The 16,377-nt window shown below is 48.2% G+C and overlaps 1 protein-coding gene across 2 annotated transcripts in view; it reads left to right on the top strand.

Annotated features, from left to right (window-relative positions):
* The first annotated feature begins 390 nt into the window (after positions 1-390).
* The window catches only part of ESPN (espin), a 106,878-nt gene continuing 90,891 nt past the window's right edge, over positions 391-16,377 (top strand). For both annotated transcript variants that reach the window (XM_028740481.2, XM_028740480.2), the window contains exons 1-2: positions 391-1,046; positions 7,354-7,547. In XM_028740481.2, coding sequence (XP_028596314.2) covers positions 747-1,046; positions 7,354-7,547 — 494 coding nt within the window. In that variant the 5' untranslated portion in view covers positions 391-746. The remainder of the gene's footprint in view (positions 1,047-7,353; positions 7,548-16,377) is intronic.

Below are 16,377 nucleotides of genomic sequence, written 5' to 3'. Positions count from 1 at the left end.
AGTCCCAAAACAGCTGGAGACCCAGGTTTGGGAAACACTGATCTGGATGAATCAGATCAGCCCCCCCTGATTAATCGACGGCGGTGATGTTTTTTTCAAAGTAGATGGTGAAGAGCTCCATCATTCCGGATCGGGCAGGTGTTAGGAAAAGCACACTGCACATGCTCAGAGATCATTCCCAGAGTCCAGAGCCCGCGGGGCTATTACGGCTTTGCAGCGCCTGTGCGGGGATCAGCAGCAAGAGAGAAAGGCCATGCCGCTCCCTTTTAAATCTCGCGTTTAACCCTTTCCCGCCTCCAGGCTCAGCGCTGCCGGCGAAGGGGAGGAGCCGGCCGGCTCGGGGAGGGGCAGGAGGGCGCCCCGGAGGCTCTTGCTGGTGCTGGAGGGAGGGAGGGAGGAGCTGGAGCCGGCAGCCGGGGCGGGAGGCCGGCCCTTCTGTCGCGCAGAGCTCCGCAGCTGAGGAAAGCACCGCGGGCAAGACTTCTAGCAAACCTCGACGGGGCGCGATGGCTCCTCGCGTCCGGCTGCTCAGGCGAAGTTAGAAGGGACGGGAAAGTAGAGGAGTACCGCCACAGCACCTCGCGGGCCGCCCACCTTTCCTTTGCAAGGCACCCGACGGAGCGGACCGTCGAGAGACGCCGGAGACTCCCGGGAGGCCGTCGGGACGAGGCGGCCGGCCCCCGTATGGCTCCCTCCAGGTGTTGAGGGCCGGCCGGCCGGACAGGCTGCCGTCGGAGGCGCAGGCTATGGCCCTGGAGCGGGCGTTGCAAGCCGCCCGCCAGGGGGACGTGGACACGCTCAAGGCGCTACAGGCCGACGGGCAGCTGCTGCCGCCCGCACAGCTCCGCGACGCGCTGGGCGCCTCTCCTGCTCACCACGCCGCCCGCGCCGGGAAGCTGAACTGCCTGCGCTACCTGGTGGAGGAAGCGGCGCTGGCCGGCAACGGGCGGGCTCGCAATGGGGCCACGCCGGGCCACGATGCCGCCGCCACCGGCAACCTGGCCTGCCTCCAGTGGCTGCTCACCCAGGGAGGGTGCCGAGTCCAGGTGAGCACCGGTGGAGCGAGGGGACGCCCTTGCGCGCCTTGAAGGGTTTTGCGCCTTGGGCGCATGGAGGGGGACTGCGTTCCAAGCGGCTCGGTTGACGCTGACCTTTAGGGGCGTTATCTTTTAAAGGACACCTGTTTGGAATTATTTACTTATTTAGGAAAGGCCAGCAAAGCTCGGAACAGAAAGGATCAAAATGGGAATGTCTCTGCGCGCAGAGTTCATTTCTCTCAACCCAGTGCTGGATTATTATTTTTTGCGGGGGCGGCGCAGCAATCTATTTTTTTCCCTGTTGATACCCATAGCTAGAGTTTTTAGAAAGTTGGTGGGTGAACAATTTGGCCAAAATTGGAGGGTTATGTGTGTGTATGTGTTGCCTCTGAATTCCATTTTTGTCCTATGGAACTCTCATCCACAAAAGTTTGGTGATAGCCATCAATCTTGACTGCTTTAAAAGAGGATGAGACAAATTTCATGGAGGAGAGGGCTGTCGGTGGCTACTAAACACGATGATGGCTGCATTTTGCCTCTGTGGTCAAAGGCAGCAATGTTTCAAAATATCACTTGCTGGAAGCTACAGGAGGGGAGAGGGCTATTGTGCTTGATTCCTGCTTGCAGGTTTCCTACAGACATCTGGTTGGCCACTGTGAGAAGAGAATGCAGGACTAGATGGGCCATTGGCCTGATCCATGAGAGCTCTGTTCCCCCATCATCCACTAAGCACTGCTCACTCTAGGAAGAAGAGGGACCTGCTGGTTGGAGGCAGCAATTTTCTAGCCTAGCTTTAAGCCCCAGCACTTCCTCTGTGCAGATTCATTTGCAAAGACAGCACGCAGGTGTCCTCTCCTCCCCCAAAGTTGATCATGCCTTCGTATTTAGGATAGGAACAACAAATACGTAATTCAGAAGTCAGTACCAAAAAGGAAAGAACAGGGAACAGTTTCTTGGCTGCTCCATAACCAAATACAGTGGTACCTTGGGTTACATATGCTTCAGGTTACATACGCTTCAGGTTACAGATTCCGCTAACCTAGAAATAGTACCTCGGGTTAAGAACTTTGCTTCAGGATGAGAACAGAAATTGTGCTCCGGCGGTGCAGCAGCAGCGGGAGGCCCCATTAGCTAAAGTGGTGTTTCAGGTTAAGAACAGTTTCAGGTTAAGACCGGACCTCCGGAACAAATTAAGTACTTAACCCGAGGTACCACTGTACAGTGGTTACAGCAAGAGCCAGTGCTGATTACAGGAGTGGTGCTTGTAAAGGAGGGCAGGAGTTCCTCTGAGCATGTGTGAAGTCTGCATCCCTGTCTGCTGCATATTCTGTGCTTAACTGGGAAGCTCCCTTTCTGTGAAGGCAGGTGTTCAGGGCCAGCAGAGTTTCTAAGTAAGAGAGTCTTAATACTTTGCAGGGCTAAGCTCTTGTTAGCCAGAGCAAAATGTTTAGGTTCCTCCCCCTGCCCTCTTTGGGAGGAGAGGAGGGTGCAAAATTCAGCCTCTTGGTGTGTTGGGATGTTGTGTAGGCAAGACATTCACAATGACCTGTTGCATATGGTCAGAAACACTGTGGGGAGAGACCCTCCCCCCACACGGAAGAACTTCTTTAAAAGTGGACTAGATGTCACCCTAGACACTGAAGGAAACCTGTGTTGACCTCTGAATGCTTGATTGACAGGGAAATGCAGTCTGGCTCCCTGCCAGAGTATTTCTGCATGACCTGGGGAGGGGCAGCTTCTCAGCAGTAGAGCACCCGCTTTGCATGTAGAAAGTCCCAGGTCCAGTTCTTCTGCATCTCCAGGTAGGGCTGGGATAGAGCCCTGCCTGAAACCCTGGGAGCTGCTGCCAGTCAGTGTACAGCAGCAGCCTTTGCAGTCTGGTACCTTCTAGATGTTTTGCACTGCAATCCCTATCAGCCCCAGCCCAGGTCAACCTGGCTTGGGCTTATGGTAATTGTAGTTCAAAGCATCTAGCAGGCACCAGGTCATACACAGCACTGAGCTGCGTGGGCCAATATTCTGGTTTGGTATAAGGCAATTTTTATTGTTCAGCTGGAGCATCTATAGCTCAGGGATGCTGTGCTTGCAGAAGGTCCTAACCCTTAACCCCTGAAGGCATCTCCATGTAGCACTAGGAAAGACTCTTAAGACTGCTCCTTACATCTCCAAGTACATGCTAAAATCCAGCAGTGCTGTAAAATGACCTTTACTGTATGGTAGGCAATTGGCATGTTTTGTTTGCACTGCTTGATTTGTGTTTAAATGCTAAGTGCATTTGTTATTTATTTCCTCCGTAAAAATTTACACACCGCTTGATTGTAAAACAACAACTCCTCCTCAGAGTGTTTACAAAACAGTAAAATTAAGAAAGATTTGCGACCAGTGCTGGATTTACGTATAAGCTAAACAAGCTATAGCTTAGGGTCCCACTCTCTTGGGGTCCCCCCCAAAAATTAAAGAAAAAAACCCCACTGGGTGTACATTTCCAAAATATAAGATAAAAAACAAATAAAATAAAACCTACATATATTCAACACAAAAAACAGGGACCATTTGTTGTTGACAAAGGACAGCTGGACGTATAAAGGGCCCCAATACCTTCAGTAGCTTAGGGCCTCATCCAACCTAAATCTGGCACTGTTTGCAACTCTACCTTAAAACATGCCAAAGTTAAAATATCGAAGCAGATTAGAAATACCTCAAGTTTGCAAGAAATGGAAATGGTTTTCACCAAGGAGGACTGTGGGTTTTTTGTCTTGTACATCTTTCCAATGAAGGTGGTTATAGTTGTTCCAATGTCGGCGTGAGTAGGCTGGGGCACCAGGAGAACAGCTGAAGCCTAGAACACCTGCTTCGGATGCAGGAGGTTCTGAGTTCAATTCATGAAGGCATCTTCACCCATTAAAGCAAGGGGTGGGCAGTCTTTTCTCATGCCAGGGCTGGGGAGGGCCAGAAACAAAAGTGAAGGCTCCTCAGGATTCCAGGTGGAAAGTCTTCCCAAGTTTTATCTGAATGCTGGGAGCCAAAACTGGGACCTTCTGCATACGCTTGGGCACAAAACAATAGCTCCACCCCAACGTAGAAAGCTGTTTTATGCTAACTCTGACAGATTGGTCCTTCTCGCTGACAGGCAGCAGCTCTCCAGGGTTTTAGGCAAGGCTTTTTCCCAGCCCTACTTGGAGATGCTGGGGAGTGAGTCCAGGACCTTCTATATGCAAGGCAGATGCTCTGCCTTTGAGTTGTGGCCTTTCCCAGATATGAAGGAAGCTTGGTGTGGATTTTTGCGTGGAAGGATTGTGAGCTCCATTCAATTCTGATGCTCCAAACAAATAGAACTCTTCAGTCTATGTCTTTTGCATGTGGTTGGTGGAACTGGTTTCTAGTAAAATAAAACCCACCAAAGCAGATCTCACAAGCCCACTTCTGATCATTTTGAAATTATGTAAATTTTGGACTGAAATGTTATGCATGTGCATTGATTAGAGAAGAGTGGACCAGGAAAGATACAGAGCCATTGTTTGGAGGGAGTTCTGCCATGGTTTACTCAGTTCAGGCAACACACCTAACCAAGGTTTGCACAGAACGTAGTTTAGAATCCAGAACGTTGGTTTGGGCTTCCAAATGTACAATGGGCAAACCAGTCTTTGGAGCTGGTTGATTTCTTTTGTTTTCCATCACTCCAGCATCTTGTTGCGGCAGCCATCCCCCCCCCCCCCAAGACAGAAAAGTGCCTCTGTGGATTGTCAGTTCAGACATATGCCAAACCGTAGATGTCGCAAACTGTGGTTTGAAAAGCCCCTTCAGACCCTGGTTTCTGATGTCAGTTTGGCAGGTGACCACAGACTGTGGTTGTTAATGTGAAAGCATCCTATATACAGTACCACAGTTTGTCTTTCTTTTCCATGGTTTGGTGCAATTATTGAATGGAACGGAAGTGTAAGGTGTTCTAGTCCAGGCAGGGAACTGAGATAACCAAGAAAGGATTGGCCTTGTCACTCATGTATCCCAGTGGGGTGGGAATTCCCCCCTTTTTAGGGATTCCTCCACTGGTTGATCCAGGGGTGCCCAAACTGTGGTCTGCAAGCTTCATTTGTGTGGTCCACAGCACACCTGTAAAACCATACAACATCTAGCACAGCTGCCTTGAGTCCCATCAGGGAAAAAGGCAGGGTATAAATATGTAATACTGATCTACAAATTGCTACAACGGACAGAAAAAAATGATTAAACAGTCTGCCAAGTACCTCCGAGATTTTCACATGGTTTCTGGGAATGGGGGGGGGGGAGTTTGGGAGGGCAGAGGCCAGTGGGATGCCACCACCTTTGACGAAAAACCCTTCCTTGTTGGCTGTTTCTCTTGGGTACGAATGGACCATCTTAACACAGGTCCCGGAGCCCCATTCATGGTTTTCTTAGGCCAAACCTGAATGCTGAAACTCTGCTGGGAGCAAGTCAAATCAATGCCAGCATTCATGTGTAAAGTGGGAGGTCCCAGATTGTACAAGTATGGAAAAAATGGTTAGTTGGCAACATTTCAGCTGGGGGGGGGGTGGGGTTAAAGCCTGCAAAGGTGGGCTAGGAATAGTATAACTGGTGTGTCTGGTGGTATTCAGAGTCCAGGGAATGGGCCTGCCCTTCATTGGGTGTCCTATGAGCAGAAATTCCACTGGTCAGTGAACAGCGATTAGCAGGGCAAGAATACATCATGCAAAATAAGGAGGAGGGCCTGAACAGCTGAACAAACTAAAATTCTGCTAGTGAAAACAACTTTTTGCAAAGCACTATTTCCGTTGCATCTTGCCCCAAGTTGCTGCATAATATTTGCCATGTTCCGGGCCGTTCCTTTCATTAGGCAGAGTGAGGTGGCTGGCTACCATAAGCAGCAGGGCGATGATGATGGAGAACAAAGCTCTCTCTCTCTCTCTCTCTCTCTCTCTCTCTCTCTCTCTCTCTCTCTCTCTCTCTCAGGTGCCTTGTGCCCCTTAAGCCAGGTTGCTGTCCTTCAGGTGTAGTGGGGGACACTATCATGCCCTCCAACATTTCTCCGATGAAAATAGGGACGTCCTATTCAACAACATAACAATGAGAATGAGGATGATGATTTTTTATTTATTTTTATTTATTCATTGAATCTATATACCCCCCCCCCATACCCACAGGTCTCTGGGCGGCTCACAGAACAAAATCAAAATATAAAACTAGAAAATTTATAATCAAAATATAAACAACAACCCAATAACCCCGCCCCCCCAAAAGCCACATTTTAAAAGGACATAGGATGTCAGTCAAATCAACCAAAGGCTATGATGGAGATTACTACTTTATTTATACCCCACCCATCTGACCAGGTTGCCCCAACCACTCTGGGTGGCTTCCAACATGAATAAAAACACAATAAAACATTTTAAAACTTCCTCATACAGGGATGCCTTCAGATGTCTTCAGAAGGGTGTATAGTTATGTTCTTGGTTCAGGATGTGTATGTCACATAACTCCATCAGGACCCCTTTGTTAACTCCAGTCGAATTTGTCTATGGGGTGTGGTGCACATCTCTGCTTTGAGGCCGAGGGAGCCGGTGTTTGTTCACAGACAGCTTTCTGGGTCATGTGGCCAGCATGACTAAACCACTTCTAGCACAATAGGACACCGTAACAGAAACCAGAGCACACGGAAACACTGTTTATCTTCCTGCCACAGCGGTACCTATTTATCTACTTGCGCTGGTATGCTTTCGAACTGCTAGGTTGGCAGGAGTTGGGACAAAGCGACAGAAGCTCACCCCTTCGTGCAGATTTGAACTGCTGACCTAACTCCATACCCTGCCACACTTCTCTGATGAAAATAGGGACGTCCTAAGGGAAGCGGGACATTCCAGGATCAAATCAGAAATCAGGGCGGCTTCTGTAAATCCAGGAGTGTCCCTGGAAAATAGGGACACTTGGAGGGTCTGCAGTGTTCCATGAGCAGTGTTGTCATCCACTTAGTTTCTGTGCATGGTAACAGTGAGGGGAAGAGCTATTTCCCCTCTGCCTCAGGCAGCAAAAATGTCAGGGGCCGGCCCTGTCATTTGCAAGATACTCAGTTGTGCTTCCTTCATTGCAGGGGATTGGATCAGATAATCTTTTGGGTCCCTTTGGGTCTTGCCGCTCCTGCTTTAAATCCTTGCCATCCTGGGTAATGTGTCCCGGGTTTCCTACACTCACTCAGTGCTCCAAAGCTTGAAAATCCTGTGCTAGTGGCTTTTGCTTCTTAGCATCCTGTGAGTTCAATGGAGGTGATGCTTGACCCTTTTGGTTGTGTTTCCATGCCTTTCAGGACACAGACAACTCTGGTGCCACCGTCTTGCATCTGGCTGCCCGCTTTGGGCACCACGAAGTGATTGACTGGCTTTTGCGCTTCGGGAGCAGCGACCCGCTGGCAGCCACAGACACGGGTGCTTTACCTGTTCACTATGCAGCAGCCAAAGGAGACTTCCCTTCCTTGCGACTCCTCATTGGGCATTGCCCCAGGTAAGAGATCAAGAGCGAGTTTGTTCCTCAGTAGGGACTAGTGAGTTGCTTAGGCTTCTTTTGGCCCATTGGTGGGACCGTGGCATTCTTTGACTCACTCCCACTAGCAGTTTCCCCTGCTCTCCCTCTCGCTGACAATCTGCTGTGTGATGAATTCTCCTTTGGTTGTGATGTCCAAACTGCATGTTTTAATTTGGAAAGCAACATGGTTTTGGGTTCTGAACTACAGAAGGAAACATCATTAGGAGTGTGCATGCTAGAGAGAGCTGCTGGAGAATTTGCGGCCCTTGTTGTGGCCAGAATTTGAAATGGCAAGACCCACCTCCTTGCCCTCACCCCAAGTCTGTAGTATGAAAAATGGAGTGTGGTGACTACTCCACATGGCTGTGCAAAATGATCCAAACTGTTTCAGTGGCCGAAATTGGGCTGCTGCCTCTTTGCGTTTGAGAGGCTGGTCTGTATTCTCTGCATGAGGTCTTCAGCAATGAAACAGTTTTGTCTGACTAGGGGCAGCTGGTTCTCACACAAATGACAGCCCTCCCCCACATTCCTCATTGCTTTGGGCTGGCCTTCATTTGCTGCAGATCTTGGTGATAGAATGGGCTGCACCATTTTGAACTGCAGGGGTGTGTAATGAGTGTGGTTGTTTTTGGCGGGGGGCGGGCAGGGGAGATGAAATCCCATTTTAAAAAAGCAAAACATCTTGCAAATAAAAAATGAAGAATGGCAGAAAGAAACATCCTACCCTTTTAACCTGCAGACCTAGTTTTCTATTTCTTTATCTTGTTCGGTCCCCAAAGCAAGCAAGGCCACGGGAAGCTATTTGGAGTTTTTTAAGGACCCAGGTTTGGAGCAAGCCTGTTGCCTCTGGGTAAAGCTTCGCAAGGCAGGGAGGGACCCTGGCAGAATTATGGCATGGCAGAAGGGCAAGTTCAAGTTCCCAGCTTTGGGAGCAGGACTGAGCATCAAGTCTACTTCCTCCGAGTGGCTCATAGAGCCGTCTCTTTTCAGGTTGGTCCACAAGACAGGCTCCTGGTGCTGCTGCTGACCCACATCTGTAGGCGTCCTCTTTGCAATGCAGCCATGCAGTGCTTACACTAGAGTGAAGTATGTATAAAGATGCATAAATTGGTGGAGGCAGCATACAAAAATGCATTGCATGCAGCAATATTGCTTTGCAAAAATGTGTCTCTAAGGCGAATTTGGCTGTGGGTCCAGGTCCTTATCTCCCTTAACCCCCCATGGGCTAAATTTGATAGGTGGCCGAAGCCTGCAAATCACCAGACATTACAATGACATCAGGGGACTTCAAAGCACCTTGCAGGGCTTTGCTTTGGAGTGCTGCAGATCAACATGCTTGAAGTTGCTTCCCATCAGCTGAAATCTGTTGCAGGGATTGGCTGCGCGACTGAGCTCCCTCCTGCACAGCCGATCCAACAAGATGGAAATCACCACCCATTGGCTGATAGGTGGTGACTTCCGGCATGCTTTCTGCAGGGATCAGCTGTGCAATCTAGTTCCCCATAAGAAATTCAGTTGCACAACCAAGCCGGCTACATCTCTGCCCAGTGTTCAAAACTAGCCAGGCTGCAGGTGCATTTTGCACCTGGCGATCGGCCACTTGCGACCAAGTGAAGATGCCTGGGAGCCACGATGGTGCCTGACACCTCCACAATCCAGGTGTATGCCTGGGGATCACTGGATCCGGACTGTTTTCACACACTCATGCCACATCCTGCAGGAATAGGCCAATATATATATATATATGCAAACTATCCCTGAATAAAGTGGTTCTTCTTCTCTAAGTTCTCGGAGCCCTTAACCAAGCTCAAGGCTGTCATCTGAACTAGCCAGATGTCTAACTGATCATCTATCACAGTCTGTCCATCTTTGGAAAATGCAGTCAGACTTTAGAGCCGTCTTGCCCAAAAATAACAACTTGACATTCCGTTTTGGCGACTGTAACCTTGGCTTTAAGGAGCCATCTGGTGCCTAGCTTATTTAATTGAGTTTCTAACATTGTCTCTGCCTGCCCTGTACCTGTGTGGAGCAGGTGGGCACGGTTTGAGGACAGTAGCCTCATGGGCCAAACTGGGACCTGTGCCAGGTCAGATTTGACTTGTGGGCTGGCAGTTCCCCACCCCTGAGCTGCAGGTCTGAAGAAATTCATCCTCTTTTGTGGCCCTGTGAAATGGCCCTTTTTGTAGTAAATGTAGGTAACAGCCTGTAACTACACTTAATGGCCTGCTGGCGTTTCAGCGAGATCTGACTCCCACTCCGCTGCCTTGTCCTATGATAACAGCGAAACCCGTTTTCAGCAAACAGCCGGGGAAGAGGCTGCCTGTCCGTCTTGACTGCCGTGAAGATTTGTTCCCGTTTGTTAAGCCCTGCTTGCCTTTCTCCTCCGATGACAGCTTTATCATGGCGGGAAGTCAAATGCTTGCTCTTTTGACAGGGCACCAACAAAGCCAGGTTTAGATCTTGATGGAAATATTGCTCCCTTGTGCAGACGCGGTGCAGCCGAGGATTTGCACATGGTGCTTTTGCAAAGGGGCGATAACACAGCCGCCTTTGTCTCTGCCGGAGGTTATGTAAATGGATTAAGCCGCCTGCAAGGGAGGGATGGTTAGCCAAATGTGAAGAACTGGGGTGGGGGATGGGGAACCCTTCCATGTGCAGTAAATGCAGAGGGAAGAATGGGGAGCCATGTGGATGGTGTGACTTCTGCGTATTTCCAAGCAGAAACACAGAATCTTTCAATTCTGAACTTGGGAGGGATCCCAAGGGTCATCTAGTCCAACCCCCGGCAAATGCAGGAATCGCAAATTAAAAAACCCTCCGATGGAGGAGAGTCCACCACCGTCAAGGTTTGTTGGGTGTGTTCATGCACAGTGATGTGCACAGCCATTAACCAAATGAACAACAACAAAGCCAGTGGACCTGATGGGGATACTTGCCAAAGTCTTCAAAGTGGGCGGAATCGAACCTTTACAACAACTTCACAAGCTGATTGGGAGAGAGAGGAGATCCCAGCAGACTTTAGGCATGCCACAATTATCAATCTCTTTTAAAAAAAAGGTGATAGAATGGATTGCGGAAACTACCGAGGCATCTCTCTCTTTGCTGCAGCTGACAAAATTCTTGAAAGGAACTTAGCAAACTGTCTCCTAATAATATCCAAGAATACCCTTTCTGAATCCCAAAATGGTTTTCGACCTTCTAGGGCAGGCATCCCCAAACTCGGCCCTCCAGCTGTTTTGGGCCTACAACTCCCATCATCCCTGACCACTGGTCCTGTTAGCTAGGGATGATGGGAGTTGTAGTCCCAAAACATCTGGAGTTGGGGCATGTCTGTTTTAGGGGGACAGTGGATATGATATTCACTGCTTGACAGCTTCAAGAAAAATGCAGGGAGTACAACAAACCCCTGTATATGGCGTTTATTGACCGAACTAAGGCCTTTGACACTAAATCATACTGCCCTGTGGACTGTCCTTCTGAAAATCAGCTGCCTGGATAAATTTGTGAACATCTTGCAGCTCTCCCATGACAATATGACAGCAACAATCATGATAAAAATGGCTCTCAAAGTGGGATCGGGGATGCTTTATCACCCCATCTATATTCATGTCCTTTACTTAAACCCCTGCTGTTGTTTAAAATCCCCATTCGCCTCTCAGTTCCTTCCATCCCTGCTTTACTCAAACTTCTGCTGTTGTTTAAACCACCTCTTTCCCCCGGTCAGTGTCCCCCATTCTCACTCTCAGCCCATGGTCACTGGCGCTGTGCAACCTGCCTTCTCCATTGCTCTCTTAAACCCATGCAAATTCAGGATTGTGATGCAGCGCTACAGATCCTCCAACAGAGGCTGCGTGATGACAGCCTTGCCTTCATTGTATATAGGAAGACATATTTTTGCCGCTGGGCGTATGTGCTGGTATATGGTCACATTTGGGGACAGTTGGGGGTGGGGATGGGCCACATTCCCTCAGAGCAAACTTCCTGTGGGTCACATGTTAATGGTGGGCAGGAATGGATGCCAAAATGGGCCGAGCATTGAGTGGGACCCTTACCTGTACACGCTAGGCTCTATTCAAGCCAGGTCCTCCTCAAACCCACCTCTTTATCCTGGGAGACAAGAAACATGATCACAGTTCAAGAGCACATTCTAGACAGGCAAAGCTGCTTCAGGAGGGGGGTGGAGTAGGGCTGGTGGGGGCTATGGTCAGGGAAGACAGGGCATGGCTTAGGACAGGGTTCACCAGCTTTTTTGGATCAGTGGACACCTTTTGAATTTGGAGGCAGTGCTGAGGGCACCAGTCACAAAATGGCTACCATGTGGGGTGAGGGAATAACACACTAAAGGGGAGTGTGGAACAGCAGTTGCTTAGGATTCCTGTTGCCTGATATCCAAACAACCCACTTACCAATCACAACTCTGACTTTGCTCATTGCTCCAAAACCATGTGGATATCACTTAGAAGGATACCAGCACTTTTTGCTTCACAACCTTTTTTCTAAGAGACCTAGAGTTTTACTTCCCACCCCATCCCCAATGAAAGCTCAGTCTGGGTGCCTGCAGGCACCAGGTTGGCAACCCCTGGCCCAAGGAGAGTCCTGAGGTCTTGACGTCGACATTTGGCTCCTAGCCCAAAGTCATGTGAGGAGTCCAATTGATTAAGCCAGTAATCCCCCAAAATAGGCACCGTGGGAAATATATTACAACATTCAGAGTTCCTGTAAGCCCAAACTGTCCATCAACAGAGGAGGAGGATCAATGTGTCTCTGAGTGAGTCTCTGCTCCTTTCCCCCCTGTTGCCTCTCTGCATTTGAGCAATCACTTCAGATGCAGCAGAATTGCCTGTCTCAGAGGCTGCTGCTCATTGAGTCTCTGTGTGAGTTTCTCTTCTCTGTGTTGGCTTCCTTTAGTCAGGAGTCATGCTCTGATCTGTAACTTCTCTGACCGCAGGCAAGTCTTTCATGCTCCATAAGTGAAACTTCTGTAAGAGTTGGGTCTGGCGTCACCATTAGATGCCTTGGGGGCACCTGCCAGAACCTCATGCTGTGTTTTAAATCTCCCACAATGCTCCATCAGGGGCAGGGGCTAGTGGGAGATTTTTGTAACGGCAGTGGTGACAGATGGCTGTGAGCTGCCAGATAAGCCTGTGTTACTGTATTATTTTTTGTGCTTATTGCTTTTCTGTCCCACCTTTTTTTGCCAAGGAGCACAAGGTCGCATACATGGTTCACCCCTTTCTCATTTAATTCCCCACAACAACCCTATGAGGTAGGTTAGGCTGAGAGATGCAATGACTGACTCAAAAGCCACACCCAGTGAGCTTAGTGGCTGAGTTGGGATTTGAACCCTGGTCTCTCCCAGGCCCTAGTCCAATACTCTGACTTTCTGGAGGAGGCAATGCAGAAGAGGATCCCACAGAGGGCACTTAACTGAGGTCACCCTGGAAACTGGAACCTGTTTCTCAAAGAGTGAAGCATTCCTCTAATTTTAATTGGGGGGGGGGGTTCCTCAACAATCAGATGTTTGGGGAGGGCCTCAAACACCCTAAATAACCAAGAAGTGGTAGAGCTTTCTTGGACCATACCACTTCTACCTGCAGGTGGATATTTATTTTTTTGACAAGATTGGACGTGTTACCTCTCCAATTTGCCAAGGAAAATCTCCAGGAGAAATCTGCCCCCCTTCTTGCAAGGTGACTCCTCTACATGTGGGGAAGGGTAGTTTTTTGGTGTTCTTCTCTTTGCTTCTGGCATGGAATACTGCATTGGAAAAATCTTTGCTTGATTCTGCTGAATGTTAGAGCGTAATTTCCCAGAGGAGGGTATTCAGCCATCAGGGTGGGGAGAGTTATAAATAAGTATTGTGGTTTCTTGTACCCATGACACCGTAAAGCTGGTTGAAAGCAATGTTTTATGGTGAGTTTTATGGACTTGCGGTCTCATGGTGGTACCTTGTAAATCAGCAAATCTGTTATGTTCACATAATGACTACCCCCTGTTGTCTGGGCCTTGCAGTTTGTATTCAGAGATAGACTCCCCCTATAGCTGGAGGTTCTGTAATTTAGGTTTTGTGGCAAATAGCCACTGGCAGACTCATCCTCTCTGCATTTACAACTTGTGCTGGTGGGAAGCAACTGAGCAGAACATGCACAGAGTGCAGGTTTCAGGTGTCGGAACAGCACCACAGGATCCTGAAAAATACCTGCTAGATGGCATATTCATGTTTGCACCAGTTTACATCACCATCATCATCATCCCACTTTCTCAAAGAAGTTTGTGGAAGCATACATAGTTAGGTAGAGGGCCTTTTTGGTAGTGGCACCCACTCAAGGAGATGAGTAACAACTATACAACCTTTAGAAAGCACCTGAAGGCAGCCCTGTATAGGGAAGCTTTTTAAGGTTTAATGACTTATTATGTTTTTATATATGTTAGAAGCTGCCCAGAGTGGCTGGGGCAACCCAGTCAGATGGGTGGGGTACGAATAATAAGTTGTTTTTGTTTTCATTCTTCTTCTTATAGTTCTCCTCATCCCCATTTTACCCACACAACAACCCTGTGAGGTACCGTAGTTTAGGCTGAGAGAGATGGACTGGCCCAAAGTCACCTAGTGGGTTTTATGACTGTATAGGAATTTGAACCCTGGTCTCTCCAGGTCCTAGTCCAGCACTTAAAACACTACACCACACTGTCTGTTTAGATCACATCTTTCCAGCAAGGAGATCAATGCATTGAATGTCACTCTCCTTCTCCCAACAACTAAGGGATTCCCCCTTGTAAAGCACCCCGCTGCCCTTGCCTTATGGAGTTTGCACTGTTAGCCATAATTAAAAAAATAAAATAAAGATCCACTGAAATCTTAAGATGCAGCTGGGTCCTAGTGTTGTCCTCACACAAGCTGCAGATTTCCTGCTAGATACGTGCTTCTGTGTTCTGTAGGCCCACAAACCTGTCCCTAGATTAAACAGTGACCTGACTGGGGTCAAATCCTTAGCCTCCTCTGCCCCCAAATTGAACTATACCCCTTTGGGGGCTGGCAGCTGAGATCCCCAAAATCTTTGCAGACCTGTCACAGTGCTGAGCTCGGTGCCAGCAATGTGGTTGTTGAGGTGCCAGTTCAGAAATACTGTTGAGGCAAGGAGTTGATGGCAAAATCACTGCCCGACATTAAAGCAGGTCGGCTGGATCCGTGCTTTGCAGATTACGGGCCGTTTAATCTCATTTTCCATGATGAGCGAGTGTGATAGACCTATAAATAACCTGGATGGAGAGAAGGAACCTGGCGTGGTAATTAAAAACCTGCCCATGCTTTGGGTCTCGTGCCAAGGAAGCTGTTTTGCAAACACCTTGGGCAAAATGTGCACCAGGAAGCAAGCACAAATTCCTGGGGCCTGGGCATCTTGTGTCTATTTGATGCAGTTCTTAACAAAATTTAGGGAGAGTTCTGAATAGCGGCTTGTGAATATTTGCAACTCTATACAAACATTCACTCCTGCGTTTTGACAGTATGTGACGTTCCAGCCTCCTCTTGTTATGTGCAGTCACACTTGTAGCTTTTCGTAAGCGAACCCCGTGTGAACACAGCAAAGTTGTGGTGTGATACACATTGTGCTGTGTTGCACACACAACTTGTAACTTTTAGAGTGCCTGGTTCATTCAGCAACGGTCTTGTGAGTGCTCATATTATTGATGTTAGTCATTAGGATGTTAAGATTCTCAACAGATGCAGATATTATCATATTTATTATTACCATAATTTGGAGATGTGTTTATTTTATATCCTGGGTAAAGAATTTTAAATGGTCTGCCCTTGCAGTGAGGAGGGCTGAAATGTATTTTTCTCCAGAGCTCCAACCTCCTCTAGGATGCCCTGTTGGAGGGAGTGCTGAAGGGGTTAGCACCCAGAAGTTGGAGTTGTATCCAACTAAATTGTAGACCCATTGAAATCAATGGAGCCATCTTAGCCATGCCCATTAATTTCAATAGACCTACTCTGGGTAGGGCTAACATCATCATCATCATCATTATTTTTTAAAAACTGAAAAACAAAACAAAAAACAGCTCAGAGTGGTTTGTATGCAACCTCCTTGTCTGTTAAGTTAAAATTCTGTGGCCAGGCTGTTTCAGTGCTGTACCAAAGGAAATGGGACTTGGTTGAATTGAAGTGGAGACTGGAAACAATGCAAACCCATTCAATGTACTTTCCTAATCTGCAACTGGCATTAGATCATGATCACAGAACCATAGAGCTGGAAGGGACCCCAAGGGTCATCTGGTCCAACCCCCTGCAATGCAGGAATCATTTTGCCCCATGTGGGGCTCAAACCCGCAACCCTGAGGTTAAGAGTCTCTTCTCTGCCAACTATACAAATCCAATAGGTGTTTACAGCTTCTTACTTTGCATAACCTGCACAGTTCTGAATCTGCATCTGTCCTGGAACTGTGTTTTGATGTTTCAAAAGATGGGATTGTTTTTGAAAGGAGATTCCAACTAAATGTTAGGAGGAACCTTCTGACAGTGGAATGGACTCCCTCGCATGGTGTTAAATGACCAACTGTCAGGGATTCTTGAGCTGTGATCCCTGCCTTGCTCAGGGTTGGACTGGATGACCTTTGGAGTTCCCATCTACAATACTATGCCTCTTTGATTTTGATTTATTTTAATTTTTTTGGTATTGTTTTATTACTGGTGTGTTTACCATGCTGGGTTCCTTTGAGGGGAAGGGTGGGATATAAGTTTATATAGGGATAATAATTTTGCTAGTTGAAAGGAGAAACAAGAACCTTTTCAAGGCACAGACACATGACTGCA

This window comes from Podarcis muralis, chromosome 7 (genome assembly GCF_964188315.1).
Source record: "Podarcis muralis chromosome 7, rPodMur119.hap1.1, whole genome shotgun sequence".
Taxonomy (NCBI): domain Eukaryota; kingdom Metazoa; phylum Chordata; class Lepidosauria; order Squamata; family Lacertidae; genus Podarcis; species Podarcis muralis.
Note: the sequence above shows the minus strand (reverse complement) of the source record. Positions and strands in the feature narration are given on the sequence as shown.